At 36.5% G+C, this 16,619-nt stretch overlaps 2 protein-coding genes across 3 annotated transcripts; one reads left to right on the forward strand and one right to left on the reverse strand.

Moving 5' to 3' along the window:
- Positions 1–206: 206 nt before the first annotated feature.
- On the reverse strand, positions 207–5,518 carry LOC117405336 (protein ABHD13-like). Its single transcript, XM_034008313.3, has 2 exons — positions 5,194–5,518; positions 207–3,411 (listed from the first exon to the last, which is right to left on the reverse strand). Exon 2 carries the CDS (start codon positions 3,364–3,366, stop codon positions 2,353–2,355), a length of 1,014 nt encoding a protein of 337 aa, XP_033864204.1. The 5' UTR covers positions 3,367–3,411; positions 5,194–5,518; the 3' UTR covers positions 207–2,352.
- Positions 5,504–10,695, forward strand: lig4 (ligase IV, DNA, ATP-dependent). Of its 2 annotated transcripts, XM_034008194.3 has the most exons (3): positions 5,504–5,687; positions 7,351–7,482; positions 7,677–10,695. In XM_034008194.3, exon 3 carries the CDS (start codon positions 7,696–7,698, stop codon positions 10,429–10,431), a length of 2,736 nt encoding a protein of 911 aa, XP_033864085.3. In that variant the 5' UTR covers positions 5,504–5,687; positions 7,351–7,482; positions 7,677–7,695; the 3' UTR covers positions 10,432–10,695. The 2 variants fall into 2 exon arrangements, with proteins under 2 accessions (XP_033864085.3, XP_033864086.3); XM_034008195.3 differs by lacking the exon at positions 7,351–7,482.
- Positions 10,696–16,619: the final 5,924 nt, after the last annotated feature.

Genomic DNA, 16,619 nt, shown 5'->3' on the forward strand with positions numbered 1-16,619 from the left:
TAGTAGCAGTAGTATTATATGTATTGACTTTTATTAGGCATCTTCTACAGAGCCTAGTTTTGGTTTGTTCTTTTTAAGTATTTGGTTTTAAAGCCAAATCAAATAATCCATGTAAAAATACATACTGTATATTTTGTGGGGCACTTCCCAAAGCCTGCGGTGAATGACCAATTCCTTAGAAGTCATGACTCAAGATTGGAAGCAGCTGAAAATGACTTTTTATTTTTACAATCCAGTATCTTCAAAAGCACTTGTCATATACAGTTAAACAGAGACCTAGAGGAGGCTGTACTTGAATAACTGCCTTCCTTACTATTAAAACCCTTTGTCCCAATTGTATTGACTCAGAAGCGAGCATCTTCTTGTACACTTGATTCAATTTCCTACAGTACCTGTACAAAAGATTTTAAGATATATTTTCTAAACATTTTTGGTACCTGAGACAGACTGTCAAATCCTTACAATATGAACCGTTCCATAGGTTATTTTTTTAAATTACATTACAATTACATCCAGCAGTGTGATCCTGCAACCATAATGATCATACTGTCTATTTACAGATCACTTCAATTACATTGAAGTATTAAGTGATGGGCATTAATAGCTTTTTTTAATTTACCTGAATTACAGTAGACATCTTGCACACTGTGTTTAATGTCATGCATATGCTTTCATAATTGTATTTCTTTACTGGGAATGCATTTGGTGCCAGTTAATGATAAGTCTGATATTTATAACATAACATGATCTTTGTAAACTATGAAAGAGCAGTACTGCCTCAATAGACACAGAAGATAATTTTAATAATTTATTGCATGTAACAATACAGCAAATAGAAAGTGTGACTGGTGTATTAAAAAAACAAATGTAGAAAAATCACTCATTATGACTTCGATGCAGTGAAAGAGCTCTTGTGTTAGCATACATACAGTACACACTTTTATGGTGACTGACCATAAATACAGAGGCAATAACAACAAAAGTTAGTTCTTTTTCTTAGTACGACACAATAGAAATCCATAAACTTCAATCACACTGAAAACCAGAAGTAAAGAACAACGCTACACACATTCAGATTACACAATACTGTAAATTTAAAGGGACGTATTGGATGTTTGTTTGTAATTCTGTCAGGCTGTTAAATAAATCATTTTTTTTTGTTTTGTTACCTAATAAGAATAAGTGGACATGCCACTACAAACCAACACATATATCCAATTCCAATGCTGAGTGTAATGAAACTTTCTTTTTTTTTTTTTTTTTTTTTTTTTTTTAAATACAACTGTAATATTAAAATTGCATAACTTTCGTTTGTAGTTTAGTTAACTACTTACTAAGCACTGGGTGTATACAGGACTCAAAGTTCAGACGAGGGGCTAGGTGGCACATTTTGAAAATAAAAAATGTCAGCAATCATGAAAAAAAAGAATATATTATGAAGCTTCATCAATATCACAAGATGAATTTTGTGGTTGAATGAATACAGAATAAGGAAGTGTTTTCTTACACTTCTGAATTCTGCAAGGGCTGTATTGCATTAGTGATGGCATTTTAATGTACAATATTTCTGTAAGGCTACAATTCACATTCAAAACAGCTCATATTATAGTATGTACATAAATTACTTGCACGTACTACTAAACCTGTCGGCAAACGTGTATGAACTGTAGAGCAAAACAAGAACATCCTCATCATGTCAAATTTATAATCAACTGATTTTAGGAGGGAAGGAGTAATTAAGATTAGATGTGTTTCTTTGAGCCACGTACAGTAACTTAATCACACTGTAAAAAACTATTTAGAAAACAGAAAAGAAAATCTGTGCAATGCGCTAGACAAAATTATTCATGAAATACATAATATTTGTTTTAATGGCTTAATATATTACTACTGCAATTTATTTTATTATTTTTTATTTTATTTTTTTAAGAGATACACAAAAGGTTTTTTGTTTTTTTTTTGTATGGTTTTATTCCCTGGAAGACGTGCAGAGAATTATTATGTCTACTGATATTAGCATATAAATGATGTTAATATCAGAGAGATCAAGCAATATTTTAGCAAGGTAAGCATTTGAGCCAACACCATGTCATTTAAAAACACATTTCTAGCAAACCATGAAAGCTTTAGTAATACTTGTACATGTTGTTTAATAAAATAACTGTTCTTAAAAGAAACCTATTGAAAAATATTTTCAAATCATAAAGGAACACTCATGCATTCACCTTAGAGAAGAAAAATGAAGATCCAGAAATGGCATTTTGAATTTAATCTCACCCCCACAAAATACACATAAAAAGTTACATTCTGTTACCACTTTTCACAAAACGATGCATTATCAGAAAGCCAGATTCATATAATTGTTACATTTGACATTGCTATCGTTGTTTCTTCATGAGAATTGTTTTTTATAAGTTCTTTAATGAATTGTTCAATGGCTGTGAAGTATCCTTGGCACTGCCAGGTGTCGTTGTGAGTGCCATCTGGAAATATGGCAAACCTCTTAGTCCGGGAAGGAGAAAGTTCATACAGCTGCTTCATCATGACTGGTGGAATGAGCTGGTCAGACAGTCCGGAGATGAAAAGCGAAGGCATCCTGCATTGTGCAATTTTCTTGTAGGACAGGAATTTGTTTTTGTAGCACCAGAGTGGAAGATATTTCATTGGAAAGAAAGAAAACAAAGTACTGGCCATGTGGGGGATGCTGAGAAATGTATTTTCTACCATTATGGCAGAGATCCGATGAGGATTTTCAGATGCCAGATGGACAGCTACTGCTCCTCCTAATGAGCGGCCAAACAGAATGATTTTAGTTTTATCTATGTCTGGTCTGGTCATGACATAGTCCAGCACAGCTTCGGAATCTAAATACAGCCCATCTTCACTTGCTTCACTTTCACTTTTGCCATAACCTCTGTAATCAACCAGTATTACGTTCACCTTCAAGTTGACCAGCATTAACAGTGCATTGGGTATCCGGTGACCAATGTTGCCAGCATTCCCATGGAAGTAGATAACGGTGGGTGAAAATGCTGGATTGTCACCAGTGTATCTAAGCAGAATGAGATTAAGACGTACACCGTCTTTGGTTTTTACAAAGATGTTTTCATGTGGGATCCCAGTAGGCACAGGAACATACAAGCGAGAAGAGGAAGGCTGATCGGGAAAATACAGCAGCACATCTTGGAATTTGTACAATATACCTGCTACTGAAGCAAGTATCAGTGCAAGTAACATAAAGCCACCGTACAGATGAAAAGTTAATATCAGAGCCAGCAGTGAGATGCGGCACAGCCCCCAGGACCACGATGCCAAATTTAACAACCACTTTTGAGCAATGGTCCACAACCTCCATGACTTTTCCATTGTAGTTTCTTTTTCAGAAGAATAACCTTTTACAGCATGTGTGTTCTGGGGGGGGGAGAAAAAAATATATGACCAAAACCTTAAAAAAGTACATTTAATGCGAAAGCACTTGCATTTATGATTGTCTGATGCAGTAATATTATTTAAATCAGAGCGATTAACATTTTAAGATGTGACAGGGCAAGTTTTATTGTAAGACTGCTTGGTTAAAACAGTGACATTTTATAAAATCTTATTTAGAAATACACACTTAAATTATATAACTGTGATATCAACCTAGGATGCTCTCAAAGCCATATTATAGAAGTTGTTTTTTTTTTTTTTTTAAATTGATGAAAAGGTATATGCATTAAGAAATTACAGCATCGCCTTCTACTGGTTAAATTATTATTATTATTATTTATTTCTTAGCAGATGCCCTTATCCAGGGCGACTTACAATGGTTACAAGATTTCACATTATACAGATATTACATTATTTTTTACATACAATTACCCATTTATACAGTTGGGTTTTTACTGGAGCAACCTAGGTAAAGTACCTTGCTCAAGGGTACAGCAGCAGTGTCCTGGGATTGAACCCACGACCCTCCGGTCAAGAGTCCAGAGCTCTAACCACTACGCCACACTGCTGCCCTGGGTATTATTAGGGTATTTTTTCTTTCATTTCTGAAACTAAATGCATACAATGTTTGATTAGGTCAACTTCAGGCCACTCTCAATCTTCGCAAAAGTTAATATTTTTTTCTTTCAGTCTTGCACAAAATTATACAAAGGCAACTCCAGGATACTTCAATCTCTGGTTATACAGCCTGCGGCCCACGTGCAGCCCTTAGTGACACAGAGTGCAAACTTCAGGTAAAGTGTACATTAAGTCTAGTTTAAACGTTTGCTAATCTTTCTACCTCCAACTTTTGTGATCAACATATGATTGCCAAAGGAGTAGTTTAAGTCAGGATGCAGTCACTTTTGTAATAAGAAAGTGTAAAAATGAAGGAGATAAATCATGTATCTCCAACATTTTTTGTAGTTAATAATGTAGCTATCTGCAAACAGTCAGTGAGGATTACTGCCCTAGACCTTCACTGTGATCAAAATGCTTAATCATATTTACTTTGCTTTAAATCTTTAAATAATTATTATATCATTAATATGGTATGGTTTTGTATAAGTGCATTGTGTAAAACAGAAAGTTTTTTTTTTTTTTTTTTTAATAAACTGTAATTTATCTTAATTTGTAAACTTAATTATTTGCAACAACTGGAAATATAAAACAGACTAAATGTACAAACAAGCAACATCACCGTGTATTAGGACACTTAATTTCAGTTTTAGATTATAATTGTAATTTTATTGCGGAAACGAGGGGTTAGTAATTCAACTGCAATGTAAGTAATTGACTCAAGGGTCTATGTCATAGCAAAGACTGTGTTAGGAATCAGGCCGTTTATTTGCATTTTTTGCAGTGTTTTGTTTTGAGAACTACTAGCTCGGCCTCGTTATGACAGCAAGCCATACACCAGATTATTTTTGTGAGGCCATCTTTTTAGAACGGATTTTCATTCAGGGTGCAGGGGGATCTCCAAAAACAAAATAATGCTTTGATTCACTATATTACTGCAGAGCACAAATCAACATATGTTAATATACATCCCAACAATATTAGTTAGTGTTGTCAACCTGCTGCGACGATGTCACACAGCTGTCAGTTTTGTGTGTGGTTTGCCTGCTGTATTTTGTACTGTAGGTCGTCTTTCTAGTAATTGTACTAGCAATGTTGAAAACAGCATTTTTATGTATAGACACCGAGATGATGTTGAGTACTCACTTATTTCTCATCCTCCTGAAGACTGTCTGCGATTGTCGCCCACAGAATATTAAAAAATATACATCTGGTTTGATTCTATGACTCCTCTGAGTTGTGTTTCTATGCAAGATGCTGCTTCAGGACACTCACGGCCGCCGCAGTGAGCACTCAAACTGTTCCGAGTGACAACAAATATCCACGGAACTAACTATAAGAAATTCAAGAAAAAAAATAAAACCTGCAATTTTATTAGGTACTAGTAACAGTCGTGCGCTGCCTGTAGTTTTCTTATTTTAGTTCTGTTTTTTTATGTTCTCTTTTCTTTAAAGTGTGTATTTGTGTATGTTTTACAGGTGATGTTATTCTCTGTTCCAGGGGATTCAATTAATCGGACGGTTTCCTGGTGTTTCAACACGACGACGGAAGTGTTTCCGTCTTTGAAGCAACTGCAGTTTTCCAAGTTCGTGCAAGTCTGAGGACAGAAAAAAGTGACATTTCATGAAACAAGTATAATGGTATGTCCGTGTCGTGATTTTTTTTTTGTTTGTCGCGTTTAGTTGTCGTATTTTGTGTCGTTTAGTATCTATATATTTCTGGTTGGTTATAAATACTCAAAAAGAGAGACATGAATCAGTGGTTAATGAATGTCACTGAAGACGCACAGCGTATCAAGTCAAAATTATTATTTTGGGAGTTTTGCTTTTTATTTAGGTTTGATAATCTTAAGAGTTCATACATATAAAATATCTTAATGAAAAATGTGAAAATTCTAAACAAGACAGGTAGCTGTTTATTCTCGTATTTATTAACAAGAAAGCTGCTCCACCCCCACAGAACTAATGCGAGGCTAGTCCACTCCCTCCCTAAACAAATGTGAGGCTGTTTCAGTCCTGTGTTATACACACAAAACCTGACTGAGTATCTTAACAAATATTAAAAAGGCCCTTTGGCTTACATCCAAATGACCTAATTTAATGTTTTATTGCAACAAGTTTGAATAAATGTAACTCTGTTCGCTATCATGAAGATCTGAAAAAAAGAAAACAGGTGAAACATGCTTCAGATGTAATTATAATTAAGGCTCTGATTTTGTCACGGAAATCGTCAATCGTGAATTTGAAGAAAAGTCAGTGAAATCTTGGAAATTAATGTAAAACACATTTGGTTAGGCATTTCCTTTATTTCTTTAAAAATGCAGAATGCCATGCACTGAAAATACAAATCTGCGAGTATCTGTAAATTGTTTGTATGCAAGCAGTATTTATGTGTAGCAATGTAGATTAGCGAATGAGATTTGTATTTTGTAGCAGAGCGAGCAAGCATGTAAAATAACACAGATTGTATGTTACTGTAAACTCATGTTTGTGATCTTCACATACATATAGCACTTTATTAGTTTATTGTTTTAAACAAAGTGGGCTTGCATCTTCAAAAAATATTAATTAATGCTTACATTTTATTTATTGTAACTTTTCATACAATGTAGTGTACCCAAGTAGTCTGTTGAAAATAAATACAGACTTTCTCTACTAAACATTGGTAAACAAAATACTTCAGCCTGCCGTGGAACATCTTTTTTTTTATTTCCTACAAACTGTAGGTAAAACGAGAGGTTCATCTGTTTTGTAGTCATTTTTTTCCCTGATCTTTGTGATGACCCGTTTCTTGGACACGGTGCCTGCCTGTGTGATTTGACTTTTCAACTCTCTGTTTTTTTGTTTTTATTTTTAAAGGGGCAGTGCTCTGTAGGCTACTTGGAAACAACCAATTTAAATGTCTTGTTCTTATTATTGAAGAAAAAATATATGCCATTTAACGTTGTACATTTACACTGGACACGCATAGAGGAACACAGTTTATTTCAGACATCGTCAGTTTTGCTACACGGCCGGTGTGAAAGAATGTTACGTTGGTGTGAAAGGACCTTAAACTAAGTTTTATAAAGTAACATTTAAACTTGTCAGCAGTCAAAAGCAATAGTCTTTATATTATTGGGTTTTTTTTGTACTATTTAAAGGTTCTTGTGTATGTTGATGTAGCTAAAGCTACATTATTTGGTGACCTTTCCATGAATTCTTGTTTTTTTTTCCGCAACTTGCACATGAAATTTACTAAAAATCACTGTGCCAAAATCGTAGCCTTAATAACTGCTTTTTTTATATTTTCTTACTTTTCAAGGTGTTTGCAATCAGTGTTTTCTTGCTCCATAAACACTGAAATTAACAGCTGTACAGTAGGCGTGGCCAGCAGAGTTAGTCACATTGTGAAGACGGCTGGTCTTAGGATACTCTAAACAAGCTCAAAACCCAGGTAAGGCAGTTTAGAGCAGCAGAATCTCTCAGAATGACTGCAAACACAGTAAAATAGCAAAGTCATATGAAAAAAAAGCAATGATAATTACATTTGAAGCTACTTCCTCTTTAAATTAAAACTATAAAAAGAAGACTTGTTTAATGTCTCCCAAGTATGCTGCAATATTTGACATTGTTATTTTTATTTTAAAGGTACTCGTCATTTCTCGGAATGGCTGCAGCAGTGCAATCAGTGTCCTCGCCTCAGACTACAGTCGCATCTCAAGTTCCTTTTGCTCACCTGTGTTCAACTTTAGAAAAAATACAGAAAGCCAGACCAAGACCAGAGAAAACAAAACATTTTAAAGACTTTCTGGATTCTTGGAGAAAGTTCCATGAGGCTCTTCATGTGAATGCTCCAAATACCACAGACTCATTCTACCCAGCAATGCGTCTCATTCTCCCCCAATTAGAAAGGGAGAGAATGGCATATGGGATCAAGGAAAATATGCTTGCTAAGCTTTACATAGAAGTTTTAGGTCTACCAAAAGATGGAGGGGATGCAAACAAGCTTCTGAACTATAGAGCTCCTACAACCTCACAGGGAGACGCTGGGGACTTTGCTGTTGTTGCGTACTTTGTTCTTAAGACCAGGTGCCCAGCTCAAGGAAACTTAACAATACAGCAGGTCAATGATTTCTTGGATTCTGTTGCCAATAATAATGCTAGCAAAAGAAAAGACTTAGTAAAAAAGAGCTTGCTACAGCTAATAGCTCAGAGTTCTGCCCTGGAGCAAAAGTGGCTAATCCGTATGATTCTTAAAGACATGAAATTGGGCATTAGTAAAGAAACTGTGCTTCAGATGTTTCATGCAGATGCAACTGAATTACACAATGTGACCACAGATCTAGAAAAGGTATGCAGACAACTTCATGACCCATCAGTTTCTCTCAGTGATGTCTCTATTGGGCTTTTCTCAGCATTTAAGCCCATGCTGGCTGGTGTTGCAAACATAAAGCGAATTGAAAAGCAAATGAATAACCAGAGTTTCTACATTGAAACAAAGCTTGACGGTGAGCGCATGCAGTTGCACAAAGACGGGGATGTATATAAATATTACTCCCGCAATGGGTATGAGTATACGCAGCAATTTGGAACCTCTCCATTGGAAGGTTCTTTAACTCCATTTATCCATAATGTCTTCAAGGTCAATATTGTAAACTGCATTTTAGATGGTGAGATGATGGCTTATAATCCCACTACTCAGACCTTCATGCAAAAAGGCAACAAGTTTGACATAAAAAGAATGGTTGATGATTCAGAATTGCAAACCTGTTTTTGCGTGTTTGATGTGCTGTTGGTAAATGGCCAGAAACTGGCCCATGAGACACTCCGAAAACGATACGAGACCCTTCAGACCGTCTTTACTCCCATAGAGGGCAGGATACATATTGTACCCAAAATTGACGCAAGGACTAATCAGGAAGTTGTTAACGCCCTGAATGAAGCAATTGACAACCGAGAGGAAGGAATCATGGTTAAGGACCCCATGTCTATTTACAAACCAGATAAGCGTGGGGAAGGGTGGCTGAAAATTAAACCAGAGTATGTAGATGGTTTGATGGATGAACTTGACATCTTGATTGTTGGGGGATATTGGGGGAAGGGCTTACGAGGTGGAATGATGTCCCATTTTTTGTGTGCTCTAGCCGAAAACCCTCCACCTGGAGAAAAGCCGTCAGTGTTTCACTCTTTTTGCCGTATTGGTTCAGGATACACTATGAAGGAGCTTTACGACCTTGGCTTAAAACTGGCAAATCACTGGAAACCCTACCACAAGAAAAACCCTCCAGCTTCTATTTTATGTGGTACTGAAAAGCCAGAGGTGTACATTGATCCGTGCAATTCTGTGATCGTTCAGGTAAAGGCTGCCGAAATTGTTGATAGTGATATGTATAAAACCGAGTGCACTCTGCGTTTTCCAAGAATAGAAAAAATAAGGGATGACAAGGAGTGGTACGAGTGCATGACCCTGAAAGATTTGGACAGTTTTCGTGATAAAGCCTCAGGAAAGCTGGCATCCAGGCATATTCATTTGAGTGATGACCTACCAGAAAAGAAGAAAAGGAAACTTGCACCCAAACCAAGGAAAGTGATTGGTGTAATTGATCATTTCAAGCCCCAGGACCTTTCCAGTGTCACCAAAGTTACTGACATATTTGAGGATGTTGAGTTTTGCGTCATAAGTGGAAATGAGGATCATTCAAAAGCAGAGCTTGAAAAAGGAATTGCTGAATGCGGTGGGGTTGTTGTCCAAAACCCTGGGAAAGAAACATACTGCATTATTGCTGGCATAGAAAACATGAGGGTGAAAAATCTTATCTCTGCAAATCAGTATGATGTTGTACAAATCAACTGGCTTTTGGAGTGTCTGAAAAGGAAGGAGTGCATGCCGTGGCAACCCAGTCACATGATCCATATGTCCCCGTCTACAAAGCAGCACTTTGCAAAAGAATATGATTGCTTCGGGGACAGTTATTATGCAGACACTGACAAAGAGCAATTAAAGGAAGTATTTAGGAGGATTAATAAGACAGAAGCGAAGATACCTTTGGTTGCCATTGCAGATATAGAACAGAGATTTTCATGGGATGAAGTGCCAACAAGCATGTTCAGACAGTACCAAGTTTATGTTGATTGTTATTCTGTCATTGGTGATCTTGGAAGCTTAATCTGTGGAACAAGTTTGGAAATAAGGGCTCTTGAGCTCAGATTTTATGGGGCTAATGTTGTCTCCAAGCTTGTGGAAGGAGTTTCACACGTTGTCATTGGTGATCAAGCCCGTGTTCTCGAGCTGAAGGCTCTGAGGAGAAAGTTTGCTGTGAAGTTTAAGATAGTGTCAGAATTATGGGTTGTGGAATCAGTAAGTGAAGGACATTTGTTGAATGACAATGATTACTTAGTTTAATGTTTCAATGCAAATAACACTACTGGTGAAGAGTGGCTTGGTCCCAGACAATTACCAGTTTAGATATTGCTTTTACCTGTTTTTTTTTTTTTTTAATTAAATGAATAAATATATATATCAATATTTGTCACTATCCTATGATTTATTTTTGTGCAGATTAGGGTTGGGACAACGCATCAATGCATCGAATCGGTGGAATAACTGTCTCTGGATAAAATAACCATCAATGGTTGAAAAAAAAAAAAAAAAAAAACACACACACACGTCTATCACTTCATTAATAGGACCATATTTTATTAGGACCGGCAAAATTTAAATCTACACTCTTATTCCTTGCCTTTCCTTTGGTTCCTTCAAATAATAATAATAAAAAAACCTCCCTGCCCACTACGCAGCACGTACGTTTTCAGAGTAAGCGTGACAAAAACAAAAAAAACCTAGAGAAGAGACTAGAGGTAAGCAGCATTTCAGGATCAGATTTTGCCAGTTAAATTGTTGTTTTAAATTAATTTTAAATAATGCCGTCAGATGTTTGGGAGTTTTTTACAAAAGAACAAAATGGAAAGGTAAAATGCGCTGTTTGTGGAGGTTTAATGAGCTTCTGTGGCAATACCACCAACCTGCGGGATCATTTAGTATGACAGCACCCAACAAAATACGACAGCAGGAACACAAGTAAAAAACAAACGGAAGCAACACCTTCAGTAACAACTTATTTTGGAAAGAAAGTTGATCCAAAAAGCGTCACAGCAAAAGAAATAATGCCTAATAGTGGATGTTGTCACACAAGATATCAGACCTGTTAGTATAGTAGAGGGAGCTGCGTTTAAAAATCTGATTTCGAAACTTGCTCGGGGCTATGAAATGCCATGTTGAAAGACAATCTCCAAATTCATTACTCTGGATCACGAACGTGCAAAGGAAAAGCTTAGACAGGATTTAAGTCAGGAGTGTAATTCAATGTCCATCACTACCGATGTATGGACAAGCATGGCACAAGAAGCGTTTTTAACAGTCAAGTGCCATTACATTACGTAAAACTGGGAACTCGAGTCAAAAGTATTAGCGACACGAAAATTATACGAGAGACAGCTTGTGTTCATGACAATATGGCAAATGTGTGCAGGCAGCAGTGTGGAGTAGTGGTTAGGGCTGTGGACTGGAGGGTCATGGGTTCAATCCCTGGTCGGGGACACTGCTGTTGTACCCTTGAGCAAGGTACTTTACCTAGATTGCTCCAGTAAAAACCCAACTGTATAAATGGGTAATTGTATGTAAATGTCCATGTTTTACTGGCTGAATTGAATAAAGGCTCTCAAACTTAGTTTGGTTAGTAGCATTCTTCCACCCACATCCCAGATATGATTTTAATCATCCGGACACATAATTACAGTTAGCCCCGTATTACATCCCTCTACACTTTCAACTTCTAGTTTTGTGTCTGTATGATCATGCCATGTCCTCTGTGAACTTCATATAGTATCGAATGTTTCAGAACATTGAAGTAGACCCCCCCCCCCCCCCCCCCCCCACGCCTCACCCTGATGCCTGTCTGCAAAGTGACACATAGACACTTCAACTATTCGTGAGTGAAAAAGCTACTAGGCCACTTTTGAGCTACAGACACTTTTAGTAATGTTTATATACATGGAATCGTGCCCTATGAATGTTCAGTGCCATGGGCTGTACAAGAATACAATAATTTTACCTCAAAAGTTTCCTGGAATTGCGATAAAAGCTGCTTTTTTTCAGACAACCTGCAGGGGACACCCAGCAGTTTCATTTATTTCCCTGCTATTTCTACAGGAGGTAAGCCCTTTGTTTGTTTGTTTGTTTGTTTAGCACGTGGCTGACTTCCTTTAGGAACAGCAGTGATTTCTTTACATTTCTCCTGTTGTTTAGCTACAGACATTTTTTGTTTTTATTTATATATATATAAGTACTTTGGATATTAACGAGCTGCTCAAACACAGACTGCTTCCCTATTGTTTTAACACTAATATTTTGGCAGCATATTTTATTGTTGTTGGTTTTTATTTTTAAGGTTATCCTACCCCTGCCTAACACAAAACATCCTGTCTCATTGATGACTGTTTTCCAGCATCAGTTAACAACACGTAGCACATGCTGGTCTGCTTTTTCAATGTCACTCAAGGCCTTTCCACTTTGCACTAGGCCAATACATTAGACATCATAATATCATGTAAGTTCTTGTGAATACCGTAATATTAATGATAATGTTATTAATGATATCCATTCAATTTGTTTCTTCAATGCCAAAATCTGATAGCATTGTTGTACACTGGCAAAAACAAAGAACTGCAGTGCACTTACCCTGTTGATTTTGTTTTTCTAGACTATTACTCTTAAACAGCAATAGTGTTTATTCAATGTGTTTGAATATTGCATTATTACTCCCTCCCCCAACCGTTAAGACCCTCCTACCCTCTTTTCTACAGTGTCAACATAAAATGCCATTTTTATAATCTCCACTGATCCATTGCTGCTTTTGAACTCTGTTCACACTGTTGGAAGTTAGGTTTAAGATGCAATCAATTAAAAAGCATATATTTAAACAGCTTTTGTCATGCTTGCCAGTTGAAGTAATGACGAATTAAAAGTTGATTGATGACTTGGCACTAGAAGGGCACCTATAAGTATGAAGTTGACTTTTTTTTTTGCTTTATTTATTTATTTATTTATTTATTTATTTATTTGACTTACAAGCAGATTCTCAGACACCACTGTTAAATGTGTGTTACAAAATGAACAAACAAAATGTTGCTGTTAGTGCACCTGGGATGTATAGAAAACATCTTTTTGAATTGACATGTCAATGTCTTCAAAAAAAAAAAAAAAAGTAGAATTTATTTTATCAGCTGTGGGTGCTGGGTTAGCTTAATTTCTTATGGTACACTTGACCAATTGAGAAATGTGGAACGGTGGGCCAGCCCTCCACCCTTAACCCCACTACTGTAAGAATGAAAAGCTATTCTATCTATTTAGTACAGACCTTCTTTTACAGTAATTCTCCAGACAGGAAGCTTACTGTACACTTATGAATTAATCATTCTATTGTTTGTGTACTAAAAGGGCTTAAGGGACATAATTCAATGAAATTATGAAAAAGGAAATAATAATCAGGTGCCGTCCTTGTTGTCAACAATGACAAATGAATAGATTGCGTATTATTGCACTCCACTGCAGTGAGCAGATGGTAGGTCTGAGCTCTGTTTCACTGTTCATGTAGCATGTCCATTCCAATATTTACATGTTCGGGAACTTTTGTAAACTTAATTAAATCGGGTGAATAAAGGCTTTCATTTGTTTAAATAACTACTTTGATTTTGTCATGTCTATACTTTTTGATTGTCTTCTAGGGATTAGTATATTGGGGCGTGAAAGAGGACCCAGGTTGTGAATTAGAAGATCATCTCAACATAGTGTATCTAACATGGACACTGATGTACTGTATATACTCACTTTCACCCGTGCTCTGTATGGTGTTTTAAATGGCTTGGTAAGGGAGGAGAGACTTGCACTCCTTAACTTGAACACATGACATAACTTGACATAACTAACTTTCTTGTATTATTCCTGCAAAGGAGATGTAGCAGCTGTACATACATAACACTTTACAGATTTCTCCATATATCTGGAAAAAATATTTTAAAAAAAATGTGTGTCCTCAACTCCAACTATTTGTTGCCTGCTGACACAAACATACAATAACAAATAAAATGTGTAATTGTAACTTGCAACTGCCAGTGCTTTCTTGCCTTTACAAACATGTCTATAGCTAATGTTGTATTAACAAGTAGAGAATAGGTAAAGCATCTAACAGTCGTTTTACAGCAGACCAAAAAACTACACACAAAAACAGGGATCAGATCTGCAAAAAGGGTCAAGTTCACTAGTATGTAAACAAATTCTAAATTACAACTACTTGGATCAGTGTCATGAAAATATAAATGATACTGACCTACATCCACTGTACGCACATATAAAATATACAAGTGTGACTTAGTGAAACAGGTGTCCCTGTATACCCCAGATTCTGAGACAATACCCTGTGCTAAAGAATTTTCTTTGCAAGTATCATTACAATTTGATTTTTTTTTTTACACAATTTCTATGTAAAAAAAAATGTGACCTATAGATGCATATAGGAGTCACCATAGTATTTGCACTTACTGTAAACTATACTGTATTTAAATATTGTTTTTACGCTGTAATTTTGTATTGCCTTGTAACACCTGTAAGTCGCCTATAGGTAACTACCACTGATAAAAGGTTGACCTCAATGTGGGAGTTACCTCCTTTGTTCAGTGTCTTTTTGACTTTTGGTGATAGTTGCAAGGATTTTCCAGATAATATATTCTCATTTTTGAGGGTGTATTTAAAGATTCCTACCTGAAACTTTGCATAGACCCAGTTAGGGGTTTAGAGCTCTATTGGAGTTCTGTTGCATGTCAGCTCCAGCAGATGGTGCAGACTGGCAGGTATTTTCTTACTGGTGGAAACCACTGCACAGAATTTGCATTTCTTTATTTCATAGTGAGGTCGGATGATTCCTGTTTGATTTATGCATCACAGGCTGAAATAATTGTTTTGCAGAAACTGACATAGCTACTGTAACACTACCAATTCAAAGTGTGTATAACAGTATGGAACTCCTTTATGCTTACTCATGTCCCTGTTTATTTTCTAATGTTCATTATTGTTGAGGCCTCAATGCACACTGAGCTCTGTGCTCTGATCACTAGCAAGAACACAACTAGAGGTTGCAGGGAATACATCCTACTACCTGTTGTAGTACCTTAAAGAGCAACTTGGCACAGGTTTAAAGCCTAATTGAACTTAATTAATGTATTCTTGTTATTGTTTAGAATCACTTTGCACATCATGTTCTGTTTCAGTCATCGCATCCTGGTGATTTTCTCTTGTTCCGAAGTTTGTCTCAGAAGGGCTCTCAAGCATGTCTTCTCTCACTGTATTGAGCTGGTACACCAGATTGTAACCACTAACCTATCCCCTTGTGATATAATTGTGGTATTTCATATGTTACGGGGTGGTTAATAGTTGCATTCTGGTGTACCAGCTAGACAAGGAGAAGTGGAGTCAGCTTGCTGGAGAGAAATAGAACAAAGTGTTAACAAGTTACAAAATCAACATATACTGGTTTGTCTGTCTGTCCCTCTAGTGAGGAGGTTATGTTATGGTGTGAGAAAACAGAAGAAGCATCAATATATTCCACTTGTCCAAACCAGTGGCTGGCGACGTGTTCAGCAAGTACAGAAACATACATCCCTGCCGCAGCTGTAAATTCAAAATGAGAGGAATCAGTGTGATGAAAAAGCTGATGCCCATGATGTATATACTGTAAACAGTATGTACAAAATAGAATAAAATCAAATTAGCAATGAACATGTTTAATCACATTTTGACAATTAATTGGATATACTTGTACCAAGTGTCATGACAATTGGATAAGTGGTCTAAAGTGTGACAGATGTAGTGTACACCTGACCACCTCCACTATAATAAATGGTACATCAATATTTGCAATAAGTTTGTGACAGGGTACACCCCATCCCTGTTCGTATTTTGTGTTGTGTTGTATGTGCGCTGTATTATTATTATGGTTTCAATATATGTATTTTTGTACTGCTGTTTTAGGTCATCAGGGAAGGGTTAATTGTCTACCCTGCCAACTCAATTCACATGTAGAATGTGCCTGAGCCTGATTGAATGATTGACAAGCTATTGAGCTCAGGCACAGCTGGGTTGGAGTTTTGTTCAGAGGAGGAACGTAAGTGAAAAATATCAATAACAATTGCTACTCGTGCTGGCTTTAAACTAGCATGTTACTTGTTTCTGTGTTGATCGCTGTGTTTTGTCTATTTGTTTTGGCCATCGTGCCTTTGTTTTATTTAGTGTTTGTTTTGTGTTAAAACCTTTTATTTTGCAGTAAATATGCACATCAGTGCTTCAACCAGTAGTACTGGTCTGTCTCTTTCTGGTCTGTGACATCACCCACCCAGACATCCGTGACAAAGTTGTAGAAATTAAACAAATTGTTCCTTTTCCTTTCATCTCAATTGAGAACTGTTTATAATATTAACAAAGTAGGTCATTTAAATAACATTGATGTCCAGCTGCTTTAATGAATTGTTTGTCTCTGCCGC

This window comes from Acipenser ruthenus, chromosome 9 (genome assembly GCF_902713425.1).
Source record: "Acipenser ruthenus chromosome 9, fAciRut3.2 maternal haplotype, whole genome shotgun sequence".
In the NCBI taxonomy this organism is placed as follows: Eukaryota; Metazoa; Chordata; class Actinopteri; order Acipenseriformes; family Acipenseridae; genus Acipenser; species Acipenser ruthenus.